The sequence below is a fragment of the Sitodiplosis mosellana genome, unplaced genomic scaffold (genome assembly GCF_009176505.1).
Source record: "Sitodiplosis mosellana isolate CC-2019 unplaced genomic scaffold, AAFC_SMos_1.0 Smas_scaffold_6102, whole genome shotgun sequence".
Lineage (NCBI taxonomy): Eukaryota > Metazoa > Arthropoda > Insecta > Diptera > Cecidomyiidae > Sitodiplosis > Sitodiplosis mosellana.
Window position 1 is genome coordinate 1,211,172 of NW_022601343.1, and position 24,383 is coordinate 1,235,554.

The window sequence follows — 24,383 nt, forward strand, 5'->3', positions numbered from 1 at the left end:
GTGTGTATGTTATTGTGTGTGCATCGTATTTTTTTTTCTCTCCTCGTGTTATTATTAAATGTGTAATGTGATTTCGATTCAATGGTTGCCATTTAATAGTTTTCATTTGATTCAATTTGGTAAAATGCGAATGGGTTCTGTCGGTCGGTCGCTCACTCGTTCGTTCGCTTTGTATATGTTCTTTTCCGAGTTAAGAATGCTTTTGTTGTTGTGTGTATGTGTCGTGATTTAATTTAAGAGTTTTGAGTGGTATGCATTCGTGTTTTTTATGCGTGTAAAATGTAAAAAGAGAGAGAGAGAGAGAGAGAGAGAGAGAGAGAGAGAAAGAGAGAGTGAGCGGTTATGGATGTTGTTAATGTGCGCGCTCAACAGGATTTTTCAAAGCAACATTTAAATTAAATCATTTGAAATCGCATAGAATTTTTGTGAATGTGCATTTTTTTTCTTCACTCTCAATGGCTGTGTCGCTTTGGTCCAATGAACCGAATGAATAGCCGTATTAAAAGCCGCCGAAAACGGCTCTGAACAAGATGAAAGGGAGCGAAAATAAAGAGAGAGAGAGGAAAAAAGAAAACGTCGTCTGTTACCGTATTCTCAAACACTCCAAATCCAAATCAAAGTTACTTTTGTGTATTTACCCTCCAAATGTATTTTTTTGATTGTCACCACTTCAGATAAAAAAAGAAGGTAGCACGTAAAAATTTGGTCAACGAATTTCCTAATTCAGAAAAAGGTCATTTAATCAAACAGTCCCGTTCCATTGTCAGAAGACGGGTCTCGCATATAGTGTCGATTAAAAGTGGTCTTTTTGTTATTTTTTGTTGGTCAATTTGCAAAAAGTACCAATTCATGATTTGGCATTCAACATTCCAAATCGAAACTATTCATTTGATCAAAAAATTTCCATAATTGGTGGTTCTTTTCGATTTCAATTTCACTTTTTTTATTAATGCTTTTTACACGATTTTTAATTCAACGATTGAATGAATGAAAGAAAATAAATGGAAATGGTAATTTTCTACGGTCATAAGGAACAACAACAAAAAAAGCGATGGATAAAAGTTGAAATACGCGCGTACTAACGAAAAAAAAGAAGATTGCGAAAAAAAATCGGCTGGCTCATTTTCGAATTCGAAAATGCGGCAAAAAAATTTAATCGCATATCAAACCATGCTAATGAACAGAATGCATACGAATTTCAATTCGAATGTTCGACGCCAGGATTGAAAGTCTGCCGCTTTCAGCCATTTATTTTTCGCACAAATCTACACTCACACATAATTCGTAGTGACACACTAAATACTCCAAAAACCAAATTGAATTAATTGGTTTTGATAAGCACATCGACGAGTGCGCTCGCGTTCATTCAAGAGCCCGGTCTCGTGCAACCTTCTGTTATATATATATTTTTTTTTCTGCAATCCGATGAGCCCAAAAGGAACGAACTTTCGTTATAATTTAATCACATCGCATGGATGGCCTCGGAACAAGTTCCCCAATTTAAGAGAGCGCATAAAAAAAAGGTTTAGCGAAAAACCCTCATCGTCATGTTTTAGCATTTCAATAAATTTCGTTTGAAAAAAAAAGAAAAAAAATCATACCTAAACACATATATAAATAAGGGAATTAGGTGGCTACTTACGTGGAAATACGTGTGTCCATGATCAACCCAACCAATTACAATATCCGAACCAGCCCGCTGACCATCCGGTGAAAAGCCGAAGCCAATGTATCCAAGCGTTCGCACTTGTATTTCAAATGTGATTTCAGTCAAATGTGGTAAATAAGATTGCTGCTGCTGTGTGTGCGCCAGCAACTGTTGTTGTTGTTGTTGTGACATCGATGGCAGTTTGTTTATGGTCCACAGCACCCGGTAGTCATCATTCAAATCGACTGAATGCTCCCAACGGATGCCAATCACAGCACTGAACAATACTATTGATTGCAGAAGCAAAATCGTATGAAATCGGCGAGGACTCAACATTTTGGTTAATTTGTTTGTTTTTATGTGTTGTTTTGTTGTTTACTGTTTTTTTATTCTCTCTCTCTCTCTCTTTCTCTCTCACTTTGTTGCTTTTCTTTATTTATTTTGTTCCGCGCTTTATGTTTATGGTCGAAAACAAGCGATATTTGTGTGTGTATGTGTTTGATGTTTTCTCTTCTGCTAGCGGAATGGTTGTCTTACGTTTTGTATGGCTTTGAAATTTTTTTTATAGCTGGCTTAGTTTAAAAAGCAAAGCTACTATTGGTGATTTGATGACGGTTGTAGATAGAATGCAATGCTTGTTAAAACCAATATGAATCAAACGCACGCGCGGCCGGTAGGAATAGTTTAGAGCAAATACGGTACTAATATCACAGAATTTACAAACACAAATAAACTACACACACACACTTTGTAAATACACCGAATAACAAAATTGTGAATGAGCAGAAATTGGATTATCAATTTTATTGATTCGTATTATATGGTTTAGCTATCTTAGTTTTGGGAGTCTCTTAAATTGATTGCTTGTTCTTCTCAAATCGTTTCTTTTTTCTCGTCAATTTACACATATACAAATAACCAAAAAAAATCGATTCATTTATCTATTTCAATATTATCGATCGTGTATCACGAACCAAAACTTTCCAGACGCTTATTAATGGTATTTTCAGCGGCACTATTTGTAGCGGCTGCACACATATTTTACGATACTCATTTGCTTCATAAAGTCAACTTGAGTTTTTAATTGTTTCTTGTTTGTCTGTTGGACGCAAAGTTTTTCCCGTTGTGTTCGCTCTGGTTTTTTGTTGTTGTTATTATTAAACTATTTGTTGCCACTATTAAATTTACCGTCTATCATCACAAAATTTTTGCTTTGCTCGCATTTGCACCGTAGGTGAAGCGGGGTTGAGGTGGGAGGCGATTCATGAGCGAAGCAAGTGAGTTTTTCCTATATTTTGTCTGTTAGTTCATTCTCATCAAAATTATAACAAAGTTGGAAAGTGCAATAGTTTTTGCCTCCTGAATGTGATGATACTTAATCTCGATGATACTGAATCGTTGTCTCTCTCAATGTTGATGCTTTTAACTTCGTCGCCGTTATGTATTTTCGTGTTATTTTTCTTTTACTTCTTCTTCGGATTCGGCTGATGTTGTTGTTGTTTTGGTTGTTGCTTTCGGCTCAAGCTCGTCCTAGTAATTTCGTTACAAGATTCAGCTCGAATAAAAACTTTATCGTTTGGCGTTAAAGTCGTTCTCCAGTGCCGTATAATCAGACCAAAGTGCTGCGAAAGAGAAGAATGAGAAAAAAAAATTATAAATAGACATTAATATATAGAGAGTATAGAAACAGAAAGAAGCGACAGAAAGAGTGTAGTAAAATCCAGAGATTGAAACAAGAGCAATGCGAAGCCGTGATAAATCTAAAGTAAAAACGTCTATCATGAACATTAATTTCTGCATTTTGGATGGGTTGTTCATGTCGTTGTATTCGGAAATTCGGATGCAAGTCCATACAACAGAAATAGCGGAACAGGCATGCAATGGAACACATCATTAGGAAAATGGCATTATCTACTTCATTGCTGAAAATAAAATCGAACGTCGAGTTTGAAATAATTATCATTGATTTTTTTCCCCTGTCGTCGTCCTCGTCATCATCATCATCGTCTTCGTTGTCTTCGTCTTCGTTCTTTTTCTTTGTCGTTAGCCGAGTGAGTTTCAAATTCAATCTTCAAAAGTTTTCCGCTTTTTAATACAATTTATCTTCATTTTTCTTGAAATATTCTGTAACGAGCAACAACCGGGGTGATTCTGACGAAATTCTTGTTCGAAATTGATTTTTTTTCTATGACAGTATATTTATTTCAACTCTGACGAAAGAAAAAAGCCGATCTTCAACGGAATATGTGCCATTTGTTGCGTTTGGTTTTATTAAGCCCTAATTTATTGTGTGTATCAACGGATGACAGAAGAAAAGTTTCAATTTTTCTCTAGAATATGATCCGGATTGTTCAACAAAGTACCGAGTACGGTAACATTGGAAAAGAAAGTGCGCTTTGAAATTCAAAGCGGATTCATTGAACTTGTCAACTGAAAAAAATCAACATTTTCAAATGGCAATTCATTAAGTAAATCACCCGAATAGAGCAAACAAACAAATAAAATGTATCCAACAGGGGAAAAAACGCACGCACATAGCATGTCATAGGCTAGATGTACTTTGGACCGATGCAATAACATTGTCGCTAACCAAACATTTATTCAGCCTTCAAAGCTACGGGGGCAAATGCACCAATTTAACAAAAATATTTCAAGCGAAACCGTTATCCATGCCAAGAGATCAAACCTTTTGATCGAAACGAAAATGAGGCATTTTTTTCGACTGTTTACCGAATAAAAATGCCTTTTGGCTAAATAAAACACAAATAGGAAATTTTGTCTGTTAAATGTAAATATTCGCTAAACGTTCAAACAAATTAATAACGAATCGGTCGATTGCATATTACGGATATTTCTCGGATATTGTAGCCCACACAACAGACACACTCACCCGCTCACACATACTCACATATGGAAGCAATATCAAACTTAAAAGAGTAATTTTTCCTCATTTCAACGACGCCAATTATAATCATTTATTTTTATTGCTGTTTTTTATACTCAGCCCGAGTGGATGGTTGGTTCTATTGGAACCAGTGAACACACGCATTATGTACTCATATAACAACTAGCGGACTGTGTGTGAATTCACCATTTATAATTCGTTATTTGTGTTTTTGGTTTCGTTTTTTTGTTGTCGTCATGTGTATGTGCTTGTGCATTATTCCAATATTCAAAGTACGGAATCCATTCATTTCGGGGTTGATTATACTTTTTTTTTGGTTTTCATTTTGATACTGGTCGTTTTTTTGTAATTTTGTTGAATTTAGAACGTAAACGAGGTCACAATATTAATGTCGCAATTCGCAGAAGACAATATCAAATGCGAACCTAATGAGAATCTGAAAATTCAACGAAAATGGAACGGCGAAAGCAATTTTGAATGGAGTTGTTTGTTTTGATTTTGTGTGCCATTTGTTAATAAATTGATTTTCCGCATTTAAGCTACTTTGTGTGGATTGCATTGGCAATGCTTTGCATTCGATTCAACCGTCTTTCATGTACGACGAGCTCTCTTCATCCCCACCCTTCTTTCAATCGCTATCTTCCATTTTGGTTCCAGTATGGTTTTCTTGTCCTCGTCACAATTCTAATACTGTGCACAAGCCAATTTGAGTGAAAATATTTTCTTGCTTCCACGGTTTGGGAATTTCCTTTGCACTTTATTTTTTCATCAAACTCAAACTCCGATCCATCCATTCATTCCACCCATTCATCCATCTATTTATTCATTCACTCACTCATTCATTCATTCATTCAGTTCGTTGCCACGTTTTCCCCCGTGAAGTTATTATAAATGTTTTCCTTCTAAAATATTGTTGTTTGTATTGAATTTGTTTTCGAGATTTTATGAGAAAGATACATGGCATTTGAATAGGGTGGAGTTGAGATTACTGGCAAGACTTTTAGCCGATTTTGACATCCAGTCAAATTATAATTGAAAATCCATGTGACAGTTTTCCATTTTGCTTGAACCAAAACGGCTAATCCAAATTGATTCGCCCGAGACACACACACGTATACATGCCATAGACGTATAGAAGTAGTGCTGCTTTTCCGTTTACTTTGCTTTCCTCGTTTCCACTGTCAGCCACCCTGTTGCCAATATCACAAAATGTTTGCCAGGCAAAACTAAATAAATTGTACAATGTTACACGGAGCTCAACCGAATGTGTAACGATGTTTCAACTATATCGTTTGGCACTGTGTGCTTGTTTGTACGTGGGTGCATTCATTTTTTCGAAGTTATTCTGTTGCTATTGTTGATGTATTGCCCCGAATTAGTAGTGCATGTTTTTCATTTTTATGAGAATCTACATCGCAAACAAACACATCATCATACAATTTTTGCAACATTCACTTTTCTATGGCATACAAACAGTGGATAGCGACACAAAGGCGGAGGAAGTACTGTGTGCAAAAATTGAAATTAAATATTTTAGTAACCCAGTTTTCGTGTGCGTTCTTTGAAGAGATGAAGGAATTGAGAGTTGGAGAAAGAGGTAACAAATTAAATAAACGGCAATGGCAAAAAGTCTGACTGACTGACAAAATGAAACAAAGGTCCAAAAAGGAGAGAGAGTGTACGTTGTACTATAGCTCTACAAATACTATCATGAAGTTACGATGGGAGAGCAAGCAGAACGTTTGCAAAATATAACGATTCGATTTTGAGAAAGTTAGCAATGCAATTGCAACAAATGGAAAAGTGGGAGGGCGGGAGAGAGAGAGAGACAGAGCAAATAAGACAAACATAGAGAGAAATGGAGTGAGAGCAAGTAAGGGAGCGAGAATAGTGAGCACTGTCAGAACAACAATTAACTGTCAGCTAGTTAGTTGAAGTAGAACATTGTAAATTGTGCATTTGTTAGCGTAGTTTACTATATATCTGGATTGGAAGAATCCAGTCTCGTTGGAGTGTAAACAAATAGCATCGGGCAGGAATGGAATAAAAGTTTTTGACCGTTTCATTGCATTCTTTTGGCAGAATACGGCCAATGAAACGAACATCGAGCAAAAACGCAACAAGCGACCGTTGATTAAGGAAGTTGAGTTAATTGAAATCTATATGCATTTGAACCTGTCCGGTGGACCCGAGTGGATTGAAAGATGGGCACCCAAAATCCCTGGTGCCGCCACCACTGCCGCCGGAGGTCGGTGAGCGTCATCAGCGTTGCGTGCTCAATTTTTCACCAGAACACTCGAAAATGGAGCGAAAATTAATTGAATTTTCAGATGGCATTCATAAAAATGAAAAAAGAAGGAAAAAACACGAACAAATTTATTATAGATAAGTATGTTGCAGTTGCAACATACAGCAGCAGCAGCAGCAGCAGCAGGATCAGCAGCCATTGCGTCGCAAACTATGTCAAAACTAATGTTAAAAGTATGAACAAAAAGAAAAATATATGATCAAACTTTTCTTTGTTGTCTTTTCTTGTTCGATTCAGTTTCACAGTCGCCACCACATCTTTCGATTTCAGGGAGATCGGTGACGGTGAAGTTTTCGTTTCGGTGCAAGAAGGGCGGTCGACTCAACAATCAAAAAACGATGCAACAAAAATGAGTTCTCATGTGCATCGCCGGCTGCAAGCATGTAATTAATTCCCATATTTATATACATTTTTTTTTTCAACCGAAAAATCACTCTCCCCCATTTCTCAACCCCTCCCCCCCAGTACAGAAGAAAAGAAAGAACAACACCAGGAATGACAAGTTGAACGAAAGCACGGAACGGAAATGCAAACGGCAAGCGTAAAATGAGCTGGTTGGCAAAACTTTGATTTGCAACATTGTTGTTTATTTGTTTGAAATTTTGAGAGAACTTTTATCGGAGCTTGTTAATCGTATTGCGCAAATGAGATCAGAATATCAGGCAAAATAGACAACAGCAAAAAGAACAACAATAAACACTCGAGTGAAATGATATCCACTGTTTTTATTTGGTCTTTGAAAATCCAAAACAAAGTAAATCAAACTAAACGAAATCCAAATTAAACCAAACAGACCACTAGAACATCACTCTGAACAAGCCAATTTATTGGCTGTTAAATCATAATTGAGTGAATTTTGGAACAGTTTCACGCTGTCAAAACATTCACATTCAACGCCAACTATAAAAATGTCTTTCTTTTAATCCTCTCTCTCTCTCTCTCTCTCTCTCTCTCTCTCTCTCTCTCTCTCTCTCTTTTATTGCCCATATTAATTGGAACTCATCCACTTCTTTCATAGGTTAAACAGGCGATAAAAAAAATAAAACAAACAAAAGCCCAAATACGCAGTTTGAAACGAGAATTGGAACAGACATTTGCTCAATGGAATGCAGCACATAAAATTCCATTTTCGTCGTTTAATTACACATGATGGGTTTTATATATTTCTTAAAAAATCATTTTTAATTATTCCTTCGCTTCTCGATCACATCATCACACACATTGATGCCGGAGCATGACACAGAACGACCGCGAGCGTGTGCTCCCGATCTTTCGTTCTTGTCGTGGCTTCATCCTAAATGCGAGCACATTTCAGTTCATTTGCCGCATTTCACATAATTTATGCTCAAACATCTAACATGACAGTCTCTCAGTATAAATGTCAAACTATGGATGGTTGCGGTTAATATGATTGTCTCTTTATCTGTTTGATTCGAATTAAATTTGAATTCAAATTTCGACGCGTTCACCAAAAACAACGCGCACAACAACAGCACAAACAAAAACAAATACAAACTCGACGATTTAATTGTCGTTTAATAGACTCGTTTCGTTTATTAATAGTTTTCTATTCGTGTCGGCGTTATTTTGTTTACATTTGGCTTACTCTCTCGTTTGCACTCGCACACACACACTCTCTCCATCTCTCCATCTCTCCGTCTCTCTGTCTCTCCCTATCTCCTTCTCGCTATGCATGAAATGATGCGTGCGCATCTGTGCCTCATTAATTCTAGTGAAACGAAATTGTTAATAAACTTTAATATCATTTTTGTTAATGGTTTGCTCGCATTTTGTGCTACATGAATTATTCTATTTTCCATTTTATCATCAACTAGCTGGAGTTTGGTCAAATTTCACACTTGATTAAATTTACATTGTTTTAATTCATGAAACGAACATCAACAACACACACATGTGACATACGTATGCATGCTACACACAAAATGGTAAAGTTCATTTTTTTTCGTGTTGTTTCGATGGGCTTCAAAATGCGTCATGAACATTTTCTATTTTCATTAGTTTATATCAATTGTATTGGAAAATTTGATTGGGTGATTCGAACGGAATTAGTCCTAAAAAACAACAACATTTTGTTTTGTTTTTGCTTAACTTGAAATTATCGCTCGCAAAATTCACAGTCACGAAACATTTGTGCAGCTTCGTCAAAATTGAAATGGACGCAAATTCGGGCATTCTTTCAGGCTATCGCTCATCACGCCGTTGACATTGGAGAGTGAAAGGGTTTTAATGTGAATGATAAAATGAATGCAAAGTGAAACAAAGTAACAATCAAATAAAATTTCGGTCCAGCGGGCATTTGAGCGCGTCTGTGCGAGCTTGAAATATGGAAATTAATATGACTTCATTCATTCCGTTGACAACAGAAACGAAGGTACGAACGACGTCAAATGAGACGAGAGTAGAGTGCGTGCGAGCGAGCGAGCGAGCGGCACTCGATATGGCCAAATGCGTGAGCGTTAATTTCAGCCTGTGGACGAATGAATATAGATCTCTGGGCAATTTAATATAATGCACCACGGTGCTTGGTTTTCAAAAACGAAAATGAGAGAGAGAGAAAGAACATAGGCGATCAATTGAGCTGAGCATTGAACGAAATGTTGTGGACGGTGGTGATGATGATTCTCTCGCTGGCTGCTTGAGAAGAGTGCAAGAAGACAAGCGGAAGATTTATGATTATAGCGATTTTTATGACCAATTATCGGGGTATTCTTTGCATTCTCTACACACAGAAAATTGGCCTCGTAAATGCTATACGGCATTGACCAAATCCAGAATATCAAAATAATAGCATTGAACAACGCACTCAGCAACATCATTTCGGTCTTCGATATAATAATGGATGCGCGAGAGAGATACTGAGAACTGTATAATCACAAATCGATTTGTAGCGAAGCTCAAATAAATTCAAAGTCAATGAATATATCGGAACGATTAATTCGTGATATATGTATATATCGGACACACAGCGGACACAAAGCGGCCCCCAATTTGGATCAAGCATGCAATAATATCGAGTGGAATAGAGCGATTTGCTGGAGCTGGAATGACACACAGCTACTGCCGATTTCAATTAACGACGAAAGAAAAAAAGAATCATTTCGGCATCTCAATTCGAGACAACGATTCAATCAAAACAAAACGAAATTTATGATATTCTTTATGCCATTCACCACCGTACATATATAAATATATCCAAGTGCGAACAAATAAAGGGCCACAAATTCAATGGCAATCGACTCTCTGTTGTTATCCAATTTCCCCATATAGTCGTTGCAAATGGTTTCGTGACGATGGCAAGATGTATGATCGGAATTCGGGAATGAAAACCAAATTTCCCTTGCTCAAAAATGGTGTGCGATTTTATTTAAAATGATATTCGTACACGATTTCACATATTCATTGGAATTATCCGCAGCAGCAGCAATAACAAAAACTACGCATTTACTCGGAGTTTTTTTTTCTTCGGTCTATTCGTGGAATCTGTCTTTTGCACAAAAAAAAGAAAGTATCAAAACCAATTGATTTGGACAGCATTACCGTAGCTAGATGAAATTAACAACTATACGAATCTCTCCAATTAAACGCTCAACACCGACAGTCTCGGTCCGAGACAAAAGCAACTCAGAAAATTGGTTTGTAACACACAGCTTAAAGAAACCATTTTCTATGCGTGTTTCCGTACTCACCGAAAAACCAAACAAGCAACTTATGATTCTTAGTGCTTGCGTTCATGCGTTCGGGCGCTCGCGCACAAAACGATTAAATGCCGCTCTGGAAATGGGTTTTCCGTAGTAAAATTTCCACTAATGTGATGGATTCTCAAACAACCGAGCATCACCGACCAAACCAACAATCGAATATAGTACTGGTTGCGGTGGCAGTGGCAGTGGCAGTGGCAGTGGCAGTGGCAGTGGCAGTGGCAGTGGCAGTGGCAGTGGCAACAGCAGCAGCAAACAGTAAAGAGAAAGAAAGCATTCTTTTCTTCTATCGTTTATTCTCCGTAAACGTAATGTCGAACACATTAGTTGGGTTATATATTGAAATATTTATAATATTTCGTTTTCTGTTTTTGATCCAAACAAAAGCCAAACTCGCAAATGTGCTCGTAATTTTCAAATCATCGTATTTAATCAATCGACAAACGAGCCACATCAAATAATAAGCATTTTGGGCAGCTTGCAAGTTCCTCTGATATATTGCCTTTTGTTTTTCTGCGTCTTGTATGTGAGATGCAATAAAAGCAAATAAAACATATTCCGCTAATGGTGCGGCTACAACGCCCCTGGCATAAGCTGATTGTGAAAAATGAGATGGTTCTTCTTTTCTCTCTCTCTCCCTCTCTCTCTCTTTCTCCACGTTTGTTGACTGTTTTTTAGGATTGTTTTCTTTCTCTCGAATTGTGTGTGTGTGCTGATTTTTCTTGAATCATCTCGTTGAATTTTGCGTGTGTACTCGTGCGAGCGAACGAGCGAGCGATGAAAACTTCTGGTGTATTTTATGTTATCGTTTTCAGCGAATTTCACCGAAACTATGAAAATGAAAATTAACATGTAGCATGTTAGGGGTTGTCCATCTGTAACATATTAGATGATTTTCGTGTTGGTTTGCTATTAACGCTGCCGGGGCAAAAGTTTTGAAAGGGCATGTTCATCAGCCAAGAAAAAAGTATGAACGGTTTTTATACATATGTATATATGGGAAAATGTATTATGAGCATGAGCATTACTTGCACAAAAACCAAATCAAAATCATACACACGCACACGACATGATTTAAAACATAAATCGGTCGTAATGGCTGTTTGGCCGTTGCAAAGCGTTGTGAAAAGCTGTTTTCACTCTTCGATCAAATCAGGGCGAAAAAAAATGCAGTTTACCGTATTAAATAACATAAATGCAATGCAATCGCGAATGACAATATGATTTGGGTTGTGGCAAACATTGTCCAATTTATTGCAATTGCATTTACCTCGTCGATAGGCGGAAATTTCCTCTTTGTGAAATGCGCACGTCATTGCATTTTATCGGCGTTGCAACCGAACACTGAACACAACGATACACGATCTAAATTGATATTTATTAATTTCGTGTTTAGTGCTTATGGTGCAATCATTTTGATGATGTTTCGAAAATGGGGCGGGGAAAAAAATAGCCGATGTTGAATATGTAGTGTTACCGTAGTACGTAGTACGGTTACTCATCAAATATTGCTGACTGTAGAGACAATAGAGACTGGGGACGGGAGACGAAAGGGAAAGACTGCACTAGTCTGGCTGTCGAATTTGCGTTTGCATTACAAACATCGTGTACTCTCATGGCTCATACTCATTGTTCCATGATTAATTATTTGAAAATGACTTGAACGAATTCTCTTTTTTCTCGTTTTGTTTTACTTCGTTCTGTATTTATTTATTTTTATTATTACATAAATTCGATACGTTAAGTTACGTTCGTTTCATGTTGTTAGTACAGTACTTCTCGTCTAGTCTCGTCTCGTCTAATAATCTTTCTCGCGTCTCTCGCTCTCTATCTTGACGCCGTTCAGGTTCATTGTTTTTTTCTCCTCTATATATATATATTTGTTTTTTGTTCCTTCGTTACTTTTATGCTCTTCGTCCGCATTTTCCCTATATTTGGGGTTCAATTTCCAATGCTTGTTCACACCGTGTGAGTGTGAGTGCGCACTTTTTTCTCTCTTCCTTCCCATTCCGACTCATCTTAATTTGATAATAAATCACATCAGGGAATAATGCTGCTTTTGGTTTTATTATTAGCTTAAGTCAAGCGTGTTTGGAGAAGTATGCAATGTGAAATGCATGTCGGACGAATGAATCTCCATTTCAACGTAAATGAAAATTTTTGCGCTCGGCTATGCGTCAATGTGGTAGTGGTGATGGCAGTGACTTTGTGTCTGTGTGTGTTTTAGTGAGAGAGATTGGTTCGTTCCATTTGGTTTCAATGAATGCTACTTGCCACTCGGATGCAGTTTTTTGGTGTGAAATAACTAAAATTGCATTCATAATGCGTGCAATAGCGCATATCGTGCAGTGAGCTTGTGTGTGGTCGTTTTGTAACATTCTAGCCTCTGTATCCATGTCAAATATTTTCGATGACTCAATTCAAAATTGATTCACTGTGTAAATTTTCGAAGCATTTGGTGTAGATGATGGCGTGTCGCGTTAGATTGTATGTGTGATGGTGTGACATATACGTATAACATTAAACGACATAATTTTTCCATGACTTTACAAATACTGTGACATACATTGCAACGGCGTCGATACTCACTAGATAGTGTATATTTGTGTTTAGTCGTTGCTATTGTTGCTGGAGAACAACTGTTGTTTCCATCCATCCATTCATATTTCATTCATGTGGCGTTCGACTTTTATCGCAAAACGTTAAGAAATCATTTCGTTTTCATGAGAAAAATTAATGAATCATTGAAATGACTTTTTGTTCCCAAAGTGGCGTTACTCATTCGTTTATTTTTTTTTTAAATTCATTCTTTCACCTCTATTTAACGCATTTTATACTCGCTGATGCCTGAATATTGTTATGCAGCAAACAAGTTTCTCTGCACATGTGATGATTCGGTAATTTATATCGTTTAATTAAGGTGTATGTGACGTTCGATGGTTTCCATTCGCAAGAAACTACTGATAAATAAATTGCGTAGTTGACTTGAATGCAAAAGTCAAGGTGGAACACCGAAAACCTATAGCTCAATCGCTTCCAAGGAGGAGGAAGCGAAAGCGCTCGCGCGCACATACCAGAAAGAGTTAATAAATCGAAACGACTTTTTTAATTCGTTATACATAGTTCAAACTAATAACCACGTACATGAACATAAATATCAACTGTTGACATCTCACACCAAAGTATGTACTTAATAATGGTCTAACGTAGAACAAAAACAATCCAGTATAATTAGAACATTATACCAACCCGAGTGAATGTCAAAAGGAGAGGCCACAATTAATTGCATAAAAGACTTTTTTTTCTTCGTTCACATCTTTTATTAAAGTCAAGTCCATTACTCTAAATGCACATGCAATACGTTTTCCCGAAACCTGAGGACATCGCCTCTTAGTCCACCATTTTCTTCAGCATTTTACTAATTACGTTTACAAATATGAACAATTTATGCGGTGTCCACTTGAGACAAGGAAGTGGTTGACGTGTGTCGCTGATGGAAATTTAACCGACGTGTTCTCAATGTAATTAATTTATAGGATTTTTTTATATGAATTTATGGTATAGGGTTTCTAATCGCGCATTAGAGTCGAATGGCAACAATTTGCACGATTTGATGTTGATGCTGAGGTCACATAGTGAGTCCAGAACCTTCTTTATTATTTATACTTGTTGATTTTTTGGTCAAAAAAGACTGAAAACCCGAATCCGCAAGCTGTCGAATGCACAACTTTTTAATTAATAATTAAGCTGAGCGAGAGAGCGAAAATAAAAATCGAGCAATCAATATGAAGAACAGTGGTCTCGAATATATATTTTTTTCAACTCGTTCGTAGTAATTTGATTGCTTTGTTTCGGTTGGAAATCGCGTTTGAATTGCCTTTATTATTGACGCGTTAGGTTGATACGTGTAAAAAAAAGCCCACGAAATGAATACGTAAAACGAATTGCATATCATTTTAAATGAAGGTTTGGGAAAATTCAATTTATTTTGATTTAAGCGGTGGCACTGCAATTCAATTTTCAAACGGTTCATTTGCGGCGGTGTTACATCAATCCCCCGGAAATCAATCGAAATTGATTTGAGCACTTTTAACATTTGCATTTAAGCAAACAAATCGTTCGCATTCGAACCCCCTTCGCTCTTCACTTTTCACTCGCTATCAAAGCTAGTAATTCCGAGCATTACCTTTTCGGTTTGGTGTTCAGTGAAAAGTTTTCGCTGAATTCAAAATTCCACAACGTCAACATTTCATCATTTTTCATTTTTGTTGGAGTAGTCGACATACACCCAAGCCGCTACACTCCACGCGGTAACTTTTTTAATTTTCTCGAAATTTCGTCATTACAAAATCCAACGAAAAAAAAAACAAACTTGCTTTAAAAAAGCACAGCTCAACCGTTTTACCATTTTTCCAGCTTAAACATTTTCAAGGTGCTTCAAGTGATAATGGAAATTATGCATCAATTTTCGGGCAATGTGTTCATATTTGCTCGTCAATCACCTCAAATGCCCCCGCCAACTCCCATGTATTTTAGATGCAAACGAAAATCATATTTCATTTGAACATCTGTCTGTTTGAAGATTTTCCAATAAATTAAGGACCAAGACAAAAAAAACTGCCGCCTTCGTCACAGACGGCGCCACGTCTGCCGTTTCATTAAAAAAAAGTTGTTGTTGTTGCTGTATGCCCCCAAAACAGTAAATGAACATTTCACAAAATATTTATAAAAAAAATTCCACGTTAACGTTAAATGGGCTGAACTTTGAGTCACATTGGCGCACGACGACGCTCATGATAATATCACACAAACGGCAAATGCGAACAGAAAAACTTTTCTTTTTGGGTAAAAGCATATTAATTAAATTTTTTCCGTGGTTTCTCACAGGTCGTGGTTTTTCTCTCACTTTTGCTGGCGGCTCAAACTTTCCGTCTTTGCATATCACACACACACACACACACGTACATACATACATATAAATTCAAACAGCTTCAACAATGAAGACGACGATGTGAAACATAAACCGACCGAATTCGAAATTAAAAAAAAATTCTTTTAGCGTGAACACGAAGATTCATTCTCACTCAAATGAAACGCAAAAACTATGATAATGAGAAAAGTTTCGTTTCTCGTTTAACTGCTTTCTGTGTTTGTTTGTGTGAGATTTTTTTTCTCCCTTCTTCTATCGCGACATTTCCTGAGTGAATAAAATGGTGTGCATAAAAATAGGTTTGACATTCAATAATCGCCTGCCATTTTCATTCTCAAATCAACTCGAATCGCACGTGAGTATATTTTTCTTCTTATTTATCGTGACAGCAATGCCGTGCATGACCATCCAACATTCCGTTCGTTTTTTTTTGCTTCAAATGAAACGTTGCAACGTTCTATTTCATTGACCAAAACGGAATATTTAGCAACTTGTTTTTTTTCGGGTGGCGAGACTCTTCGGTGGCGAGATTTTTGGCACATTTCTATGCTTTTGCACGTAGCAGCGTGTGTACATTTCCAACTTCGAAATGCTGGTAAAAAAACCGTTTTTCTGCTGCTACTGCTATCTGCATCGCGTGTAATATTTTCAGGATATGCATAACTTCTCGTGTGTAAATTGATGGTCATTGTATTTTCATTTTTGGTCGGTTTGTTGGCGTACTTTAGCCTATTTGGAGCGAACATATGGAAAACAATAAAATTTGGTCAAATAAAAAGTTTTTAACCACACAAATATTTATTTCTTCATTTAATATCCGAAAAAATGGTTTCAATAGATTTAACAGCCGTTAGGTCAATTACAAAATGTATAAATATTCTCGTTTACATATTGGTAGTCCTCCTAGAGAACTCCGACCGTGTTTAGTTGTAGACAGTGTTTCTGCTAATAAAGAAATATTTTATTTTGTACAGACGTGCAGATTTTTGATATCTACTAATAACATTGTACTTTATTTACAGATTATCTGCAAAAATTGGATCATTGGGTATTTCATTTTCTCTGATGACATCTTAAAAATTATTACATTATATTGTTCATCATATTAATATAGAAAATATCCCGCCAGAACTATATGTTTTGTTTTTATCCATCATTTTTATAATATTAAGAGCATTTTGCTTCGTAAGAACGACAATCATTTTCTTTTACCACTGTCTGTATAAACGTTGGAAATATATTTGGGGAAAAAATGGAGCTCCGTAACGCCAGCCCCCCGGATTTTTTTTTCGAGGAATTATAAACTCGAACACGCTATCGTGTTCCACGTAATTTGTGCTGATTAGTGCTCGCTCCTCAGAATTTGTGCTGCAACTGGTGATAAGCACAAATTCGACAAAAATTGGAAAAATGTATGAAAATCGATATCACAATGCTAATAAACCATAATATGTTATAATTAGTGCTCGAATAGTGCTGGCAGATGCCACTTCCAGATTGCAAAAATCTTGTCTGGTGGCTGAGCAGTAATCGTCAACATTTTTGAAAAAGTAGATTTTTGGTACATTCCCATGGCAAGTACATGAAATCGATTTTTTTCGTATGCATGTAGCTCTATGACCAGACGTGTGCAAGGTCAAAAATTCTAGGGGGGGTAAAATGATTTTGCCAGGGGGGGGGTCTTCAAATTTATAAATGGGTGTGAAAAAAAATGAAGACCTAAAAAAAAGGTCCTCACTTTCTCACTTTTGGAAATCGATTCTATCTAGTGTAAAACCAGTCTCCGAAAAAAGTGAGGACTAAAAAAAAAGGTCCTCACTTTCTCACTTTTGAAAATCGATTATATCTAGTGTAAAATTTTCCAAATCGCTTGGGGGGGGTCCACATTTTGGAATCCTAGGGGGGGGGGTAAAACCGGAATACCCCCTGCACACGTGTGTCTATGACTCCTGTTTGGAAAAGTGAATCACTGTTTTACAATTGAGTCATGAAGTGAGTCACAATATGAGTCATAATCGAAGTCATTCATTTGAATCGGTTAGAATAATAGTGACCCCCCAATTTTTCATAAAATAAAACCGTAACATAAAGTTGGTTTAAAATGGTAGAGAAACATAGCCATGTTTCACTTTTATTTTCACTTTGCACATGTTGCATTTTTATTTTAAACGCCTTCCATAGAGAAACATATTTCTCTACTATTTTAAACCAACTTTATGTTACGGTTTTATTTTATGAAAAATTGGGGGTTCACTATTATTCTAACCGATTCATTTGTCCAAAGTGAGTCAAACTTGATGTGTCCGGCTCTTTATGAGTCATAAAAAACGAGTTAGCTGGCGTTACGGAGCTAAAAAATGGTCAGTTTTCTTTAAATATTTAGCATGCCATACATACTGACATAATGAATGTATTTAATCGACGCGTTTACAGACATACCTAATTCGCACAGCTAATCTGAGTGGATTGAACAATCAAAAATGCATAGGAAATCAGCATGCATTTCCAATTTATTGAATTAGCTCTGTAAAATCACAGAAAAAGTCGTCAATTACCGTACGAATCGGCCAGTTTGTGCGCCAATTTTATGCTGTGAAATCGTCGGGGTTCTCATCCTTGAATTATGAATTTAGCATTCCATCCGGTTAGCGATGGATTCAAAAAGCGGGTTGCGGAAAGTATCGTTGGCAAAAACTAAACAAAACAATTCGAGAGAAATAAAAACGGGGGAAAATGTGGTATCGGTTAATTTATTTAACTAGCGAATCACAATTAACGAACCGCAAGTCCGAAATTCCAATAAAAATGCCTTTGTTTTTCGGGGGGGACTCGTTTACAAATGGCTGCATTTGACAACATTACACTGAAATTAGTGGAAAATATATGAGGCCGTTGTGTACCAACAGCAACTAAAAATCGATAACTGTTTAAGGAGCCGCCGCAACTGCACAGCGCCGCAACAGCTGTAACGCATAAAAATTGATGTTTAAACTCAGCAATGATGAAAACAAAGCCACACAACCACTAAATTTTCCGGATCGGTTAGGATTTACATACAGTAATAATATCAATTATGGTTTTGCTTTTCACACATCCACCAGCATTTTAGCCCGAAAATTGTGCGCTGATATGAATATTCCTAAACACATTAACATTCACTGTCTGTTTTTTTTCGTTCATTCGTTCGCTCCATTGTGAAAACTCGTTTTTTTTCGTTAGATTTTGTTCATCATATTTTATTTGCCGTAAGGCTGTGCCGTACACAATTCATTACCATTTTTTTTTATTGGTTTTTAATATGTTCGCTTCCGATTTATTGGACTCGGTTTATTGGTTCGGTAACGAATTCCATTTCCCATTTTCCACAGTTAAATGTGTGTATCCGTGCGGACGTCGCCGCCGCCGCCGTTGCCGTCGCGCGCGCACTTGTTTATTGGCTAATAAAATCGTTTGAAGAGCATATTCCGTTTTATTGATCTCGTCATATATTTATTCAATAGTTTGATTCGTTTTGATTTGACTCAATATATTATTAATGACATGTGATTTCGGATTCAATTTGATTATTTCAGTTCAAGATCACCACAAACAGTTCAAACGGCCGACATTCGTTTGCCTGGTTGACTGCATGGTTGAACACTGAGTGATGGGCAATATAAAAGAAACGCCTTCGCCTTCTACCCAGGGAAAAAACTGATTGGATGACATTTTAATGTGTTTCAGCAAATAGATAAATGTCTCGTTTGGCTCTCACTGTGTGTGTCTGTGTCTGTGTCTGTGTCTGTGTGTGTGTGTGTGCTGAATCATGAAATCATTCAAATAAAGACATTTTTTGCTGCTGTTGCTGCTGCAGTCATGGCATTATTCATTTTTATAATTCGATTGATGACTCAATCAATTAGGGCAGACTCATTGCATATAGATGTAATATCTATTGAACTGAGAAAATCTAACCCAATAACTTGGCCAATTGATATGTGCGCTTGAATGTTTGTGAATCATTGCGGTAATGGATATGCTGCCGCCATTGTCGTCGTCGTCGTTGTTATCATTGACGCCACCGCCGCACCATTACCAGCACCAGCAGCATCATCATCCATAGATGAGGAGACGATGTCATCAAAGCTGCTCTCTAGATGCCGATAGACGTGAGAAAGCGCGCACAGAGAGAAACAAATAGAAATATAAAATCAAAGCCACGAATGTCTCAAGTGACTGTTGACATAGTTGTTTGATTGCTTGCTGTTTTTTTACTCATTCTGTTTTTATGTTCATAGCTGTGCGTTCGCATCTCACTTCAATATTGCCCAAGTGTCTTCTATCATTGATTAACTCGATCCGCATGCGGAAAATTCTTTGTTTTGTTTTATCTTTTGCCATTCGAATTCGAGCACTTGTCATTTCCTGAAGTGTCTCTGTTATAAATCGGTGCGTATCCCGTGCACAGATTTAATGCAGTTTGTACATGTATCAACATTGAGATTTCTTCATTTACACTGAATTTCAACCATTCGCATAATGGACAATGCGCGTACTAATCTACGGAAATACTATCTTCAACTGTTGTTGATGCACATAACATGACCCAAACTGAACCAGCTATGATATCAACGCTCTATTTGCAACAATTTTTCATTTGCTCCCGAACAATCATAGAACAAACCAAATGAAATTGGGCCATTTTTTCTGCCAACAATAAATGTGTATGAAACATTGCTGTAAAAAACCTGGGCCCCGGCTCGGCCATCCTCGCCTCGGCGAATGCCATCTATGAGATTTGGACAATATGATAATATTGTATGTATTATAAATGTACACAATTTCCGGCAAAATCTGTGTGCACAGTTTCGAGTATTTTGGCTGGCCATCGACTGGATTCCATTTCAAGTGACGCAAACCAGTTCAAATAGTCCGACACAAACCGGAAATAAACTGAATAGATAACAAGCAACACAAAACATACAGTTTAGATAATATCAAGAGAATAAATAACAATTTTTCGAGAAAATTTTCATTTTTCTCGTTCTATTTGTGATTTGACGAAAGAATGAATGAAAAAAAGTACATCGTTGATTGCACTAAGTTCCGTTTTGGGGAGGGAGGCAACAGAAAAAAAGAGAAATAGACACGATCGTACAGAAATATATGTATTTTTCTGCACAATCAAGAATCGCAATAGCGACAAGAGCCCAAAGCGAAGAAAAATGACAACAGAGCGATGATGATGATGATGATGGTGATGGTGATGGTGATGGTGATGGAGAAGAAGATGAAGAACCAGGAGGGAAAATATGGCTCGTTTCTTTTATTGTTATTATTGTTCAAAATAATTTTCATTTTTGTTCATTTTTATTTGTCAGATCTCATCATGATTTGTGCATTGTATATATGGTGTTTGTCTTAAAACATTACACTTTTGGACGATTTTCTCGCTTTTTTTCACTTGTTATTCAACAGTTCAATTTCAGGACAGAAAGAGAGCCAACAATAACAATAATAACACACACAAAAAATAACAAACCGACTCATTTTTTTGCCTTTTGTCACATATGTTTGTAGCATATTTGTTCTAGATGAATGATGCTGTAACGATGGCAATGGTTCGAGTGAGAGAGCAACAGAGAGATATACTACTGTTGACTAAAAATTTTAGACACGTTACAAATCATATGCCATAAAACTTTGTATTCGCTCTATCATTCCGCTTCGGGATTGTGATGCAGCCGCAGCAGCAGCGAATATCATCCAAGGTTCACCATGTGTATGCCATTGGCATGTCATGCCAATCATATGATCTGGAATTCAGTGCAACCAAGTCAAATATTCTACACTTTGTGTTCATTTCACTTTATTCATCTTGCGAATTTGTATGTGTTTTTTTTCGGTTCAGTTTTCGTTGCTCGTCTATCTCGAGGGAAATAATCGTTTGTTTGTTTGTTAGTATATTTGTGAGTGTTTGTTGGTTTGGTGCCATTGCGCTCAAGTCTCTTTTACGTTTGGGGAGCTACTAAATTTGATTGCATATATCATCATCATAATCACGTAACACACACACACACACACACACACACACACACACACACACATATATACACCAACGACTTTCATTTTTTTTCTTCGTTTTCGCATGATGATCATTGCCATTTGTCATATTAGAAATTCATAAGCGGTGGATTTTTGTCTTCTTCCTCATCGGTTCAATTCTCGCTCTCTATTCCTCTCTCTCACTCTTTCGTATCGATGGTACCACCGCCCCTGCGTTGCCTTGAAATTGGAATATTGCAGCATTGATCGATTGTATTTCTATTGAAGAATTATTATTGATTCAAAATTTAACAAGCGAATATATTTCAAGTGTACAAATCTCACTTTCGATGGGATAACCAATGCGATAGAACAAAAAGTGTAGAGATAACGAGAAAATCGCTTGATTGTTGTGGGTGTGACACAAAACAGCTTTTAATCAATGACCCATCCGTTGTTTGTTTGTTTTGGACTTGAGTTTTGTATATTCAATGTCCTCGCCTCGCTGTATGGCAATAAAGTGATGGATTAACGAATGAAGGCAAAATAGAGCACTGTGCACTGAATATAAATCTAAAATGCAAATGCAAATCATTGGGTGATGTCGTTGTGCATATATATAAATGTATATGTTGTACCCTCAACGACTACCATCGGCAAAGGCAACCGTTAAGTAGCTGACTATTTAATCAAATAGAAAAACTTAAACAAACGATTCGTTTCCGAAGGGTATCACATTTATTTGATCAATATTAAAGGTTTGCATTTGGATGAGAAGGACGAAGACCAACTATTACATTTCGATTGTGTATATATAAGTAAAAACGGATTTTTTTCTTCTTCTCTCCGCTTGATCTGTTTGACAAACATTGCTCTAGCGGAATCGGCTTTGGAATTGGATGATTTCAAGCAAATGTATATCTCAGTTATATACACATACATATATATATATATATATATATATATATATATATGTATACAGTAACAATAACAGTACATTGAAACCGAACCTTTTTTCCTTTCAGCGACATATTATACAAATACAATCTCTGGGCATATTAAAAGAGGAAAAATAAATCGAACTGAAGGAATACTGTGCTTCGAAAGAGGAACAAAAATGTTCGAGATGAGATTCCATTTATATTTCTTCCGCAGTTCAAACGTCGTTTTTTTCCTGTCTCAATTGCTTTTGTTTGTGTGACGATGTTGGTTAAACTATCTTATGGATTTTGTCACACGTGCATGTTCGAGCATAGAAAGTGCAAAAAAGGGTAGCCAAACACCATCCTACTCGACATCATATATCTCGTTCGACTATTTCGACTGTCATAAAGTTCTCTCTATCTCATACTCTCATTCATTTGCGACCAGTGCATTTCTGCAATGGCTCGTCGGTATCCTGGCGCTTGCTTGATCTAGAGCTCTAGAGCATTATGCGATTTGAATCCCTCATGCTTTTACCCAGCATCAGAAATACAGACAGAGCCCGGCCATTGCACGTGTATACGTGTATACGCACGAAAAACTTTCAATTGAACTGTCCAGATGAATTAATGTCATTCATTTATTATAATATACCGTAAAAGATGAAACAATTTCGGGGGATCGAAGCGAGGTTCAAAATGAGTTGATACTATTCATTTCAGTATGCTTCTTCTTTCTTTTTCTTCTTTGGTTGCTTTTATTGCACTTTTCCTAAATCGACCAATTTTTTCTTCGATGGGTTTTCTTTCGGTTTCCTACTTGTTTTTCTCATGTTTTTCGATTTCGCACCAGGTCAGTTTTCCTCCGTTCACTCGCTTCGCTCGATTTCTGGTGTGTTCTCACCAACGCAAGTGGCCACCATTCATAGTGCCAATGTTGAAAATAATATTCGTTCCAATTTCCAACCAAGATTCATGAACAAAGTGGACAAAACGGCAGGGGAAAGATAAAGAGAGAGAGAGAGAGAGAGAGAGAGAGAAGTAAGGTTTTTTTTGTTGCTGTTCTACTGGCATTAACCTTTTTAACTCGAAAGTTTTTATCATTTATTTGGTGAGATGCTACTTCTTATTTGAAATGAAAATAATATTGCTTTCACGCGGAACGAATGTACATGGACGTTCACATTCCGGGCACATACAAACCGGTGAAAATTGCGTGAATCATTGGTGAAAACCATGATTTTTAGTATTCCGAACTACGCTTAACTCCGGGTAGTATCTCTCTCTATACATGTACGAAAACTGACAGAAAAAATTATTGTTGTTCCGTTTAAATATGTTTTTATGCTACAAAGTTGCTCGCTGCTTGGAAAAGCGCAAGAAAAACGAATTCAGACTAATGTGCCATTTTTGGTCATTTATTTATGCCAACGCTGTTTTTCTGTGTTCTTATAACGGGCAAGGATGGTTGGAAAAACGAGCCATAATGTATCAATTTCGTGCGATAAAAAGGTAGAAAGACGTGGAAAAAATCCATTAACTGACTTGGCCAGTGTGTTGAGTGTTGGCTCACAAGCTCGCTTGCTCGCTCGCTTGCTCACACACACACAAACAAACTTGGGTCACGTTGCCTTAGCTCAACAACACCAAATCAAACTTTGAATTTTCCACTGGAAACCGTACCAAAGTTTCTTATTCACTTTTTTTCTGTACCCATTGGGAAGTTCTCGACACTATTTCTTAGTTGATTTATATTAAATTTTAACCGGTTTGCTTCATAGTTCAGTTTTGCGTTTTCGTTTCATGCATGCAATTGAAATATTCACAATTGCGATATTTCATTTTGAAAAGGCGTTTTGTGGCATTTCTGATGATCGAGCAATCGAAATATATGTTGCATAGCATTTTGCAAATGGTTACACAAAA

The 24,383-nt window shown here is 36.9% G+C and overlaps 1 protein-coding gene across 4 annotated transcripts in view; it reads right to left on the reverse strand.

The window, feature by feature from the left end:
* LOC129573606 (MOXD1 homolog 2) overlaps window positions 1-24,383 on the reverse strand; it is a 221,248-nt gene that overhangs the window by 90,009 nt on the left and 106,856 nt on the right. For all 4 annotated transcript variants that reach the window (XM_055454359.1, XM_055454360.1, XM_055454361.1 and 1 more), the window contains one exon: window positions 1,643-3,270. In XM_055454359.1, the coding sequence (XP_055310334.1) occupies window positions 1,643-1,984 (342 nt within the window). In that variant the 5' untranslated portion in view covers window positions 1,985-3,270. The remainder of the gene's footprint in view (window positions 1-1,642; window positions 3,271-24,383) is intronic.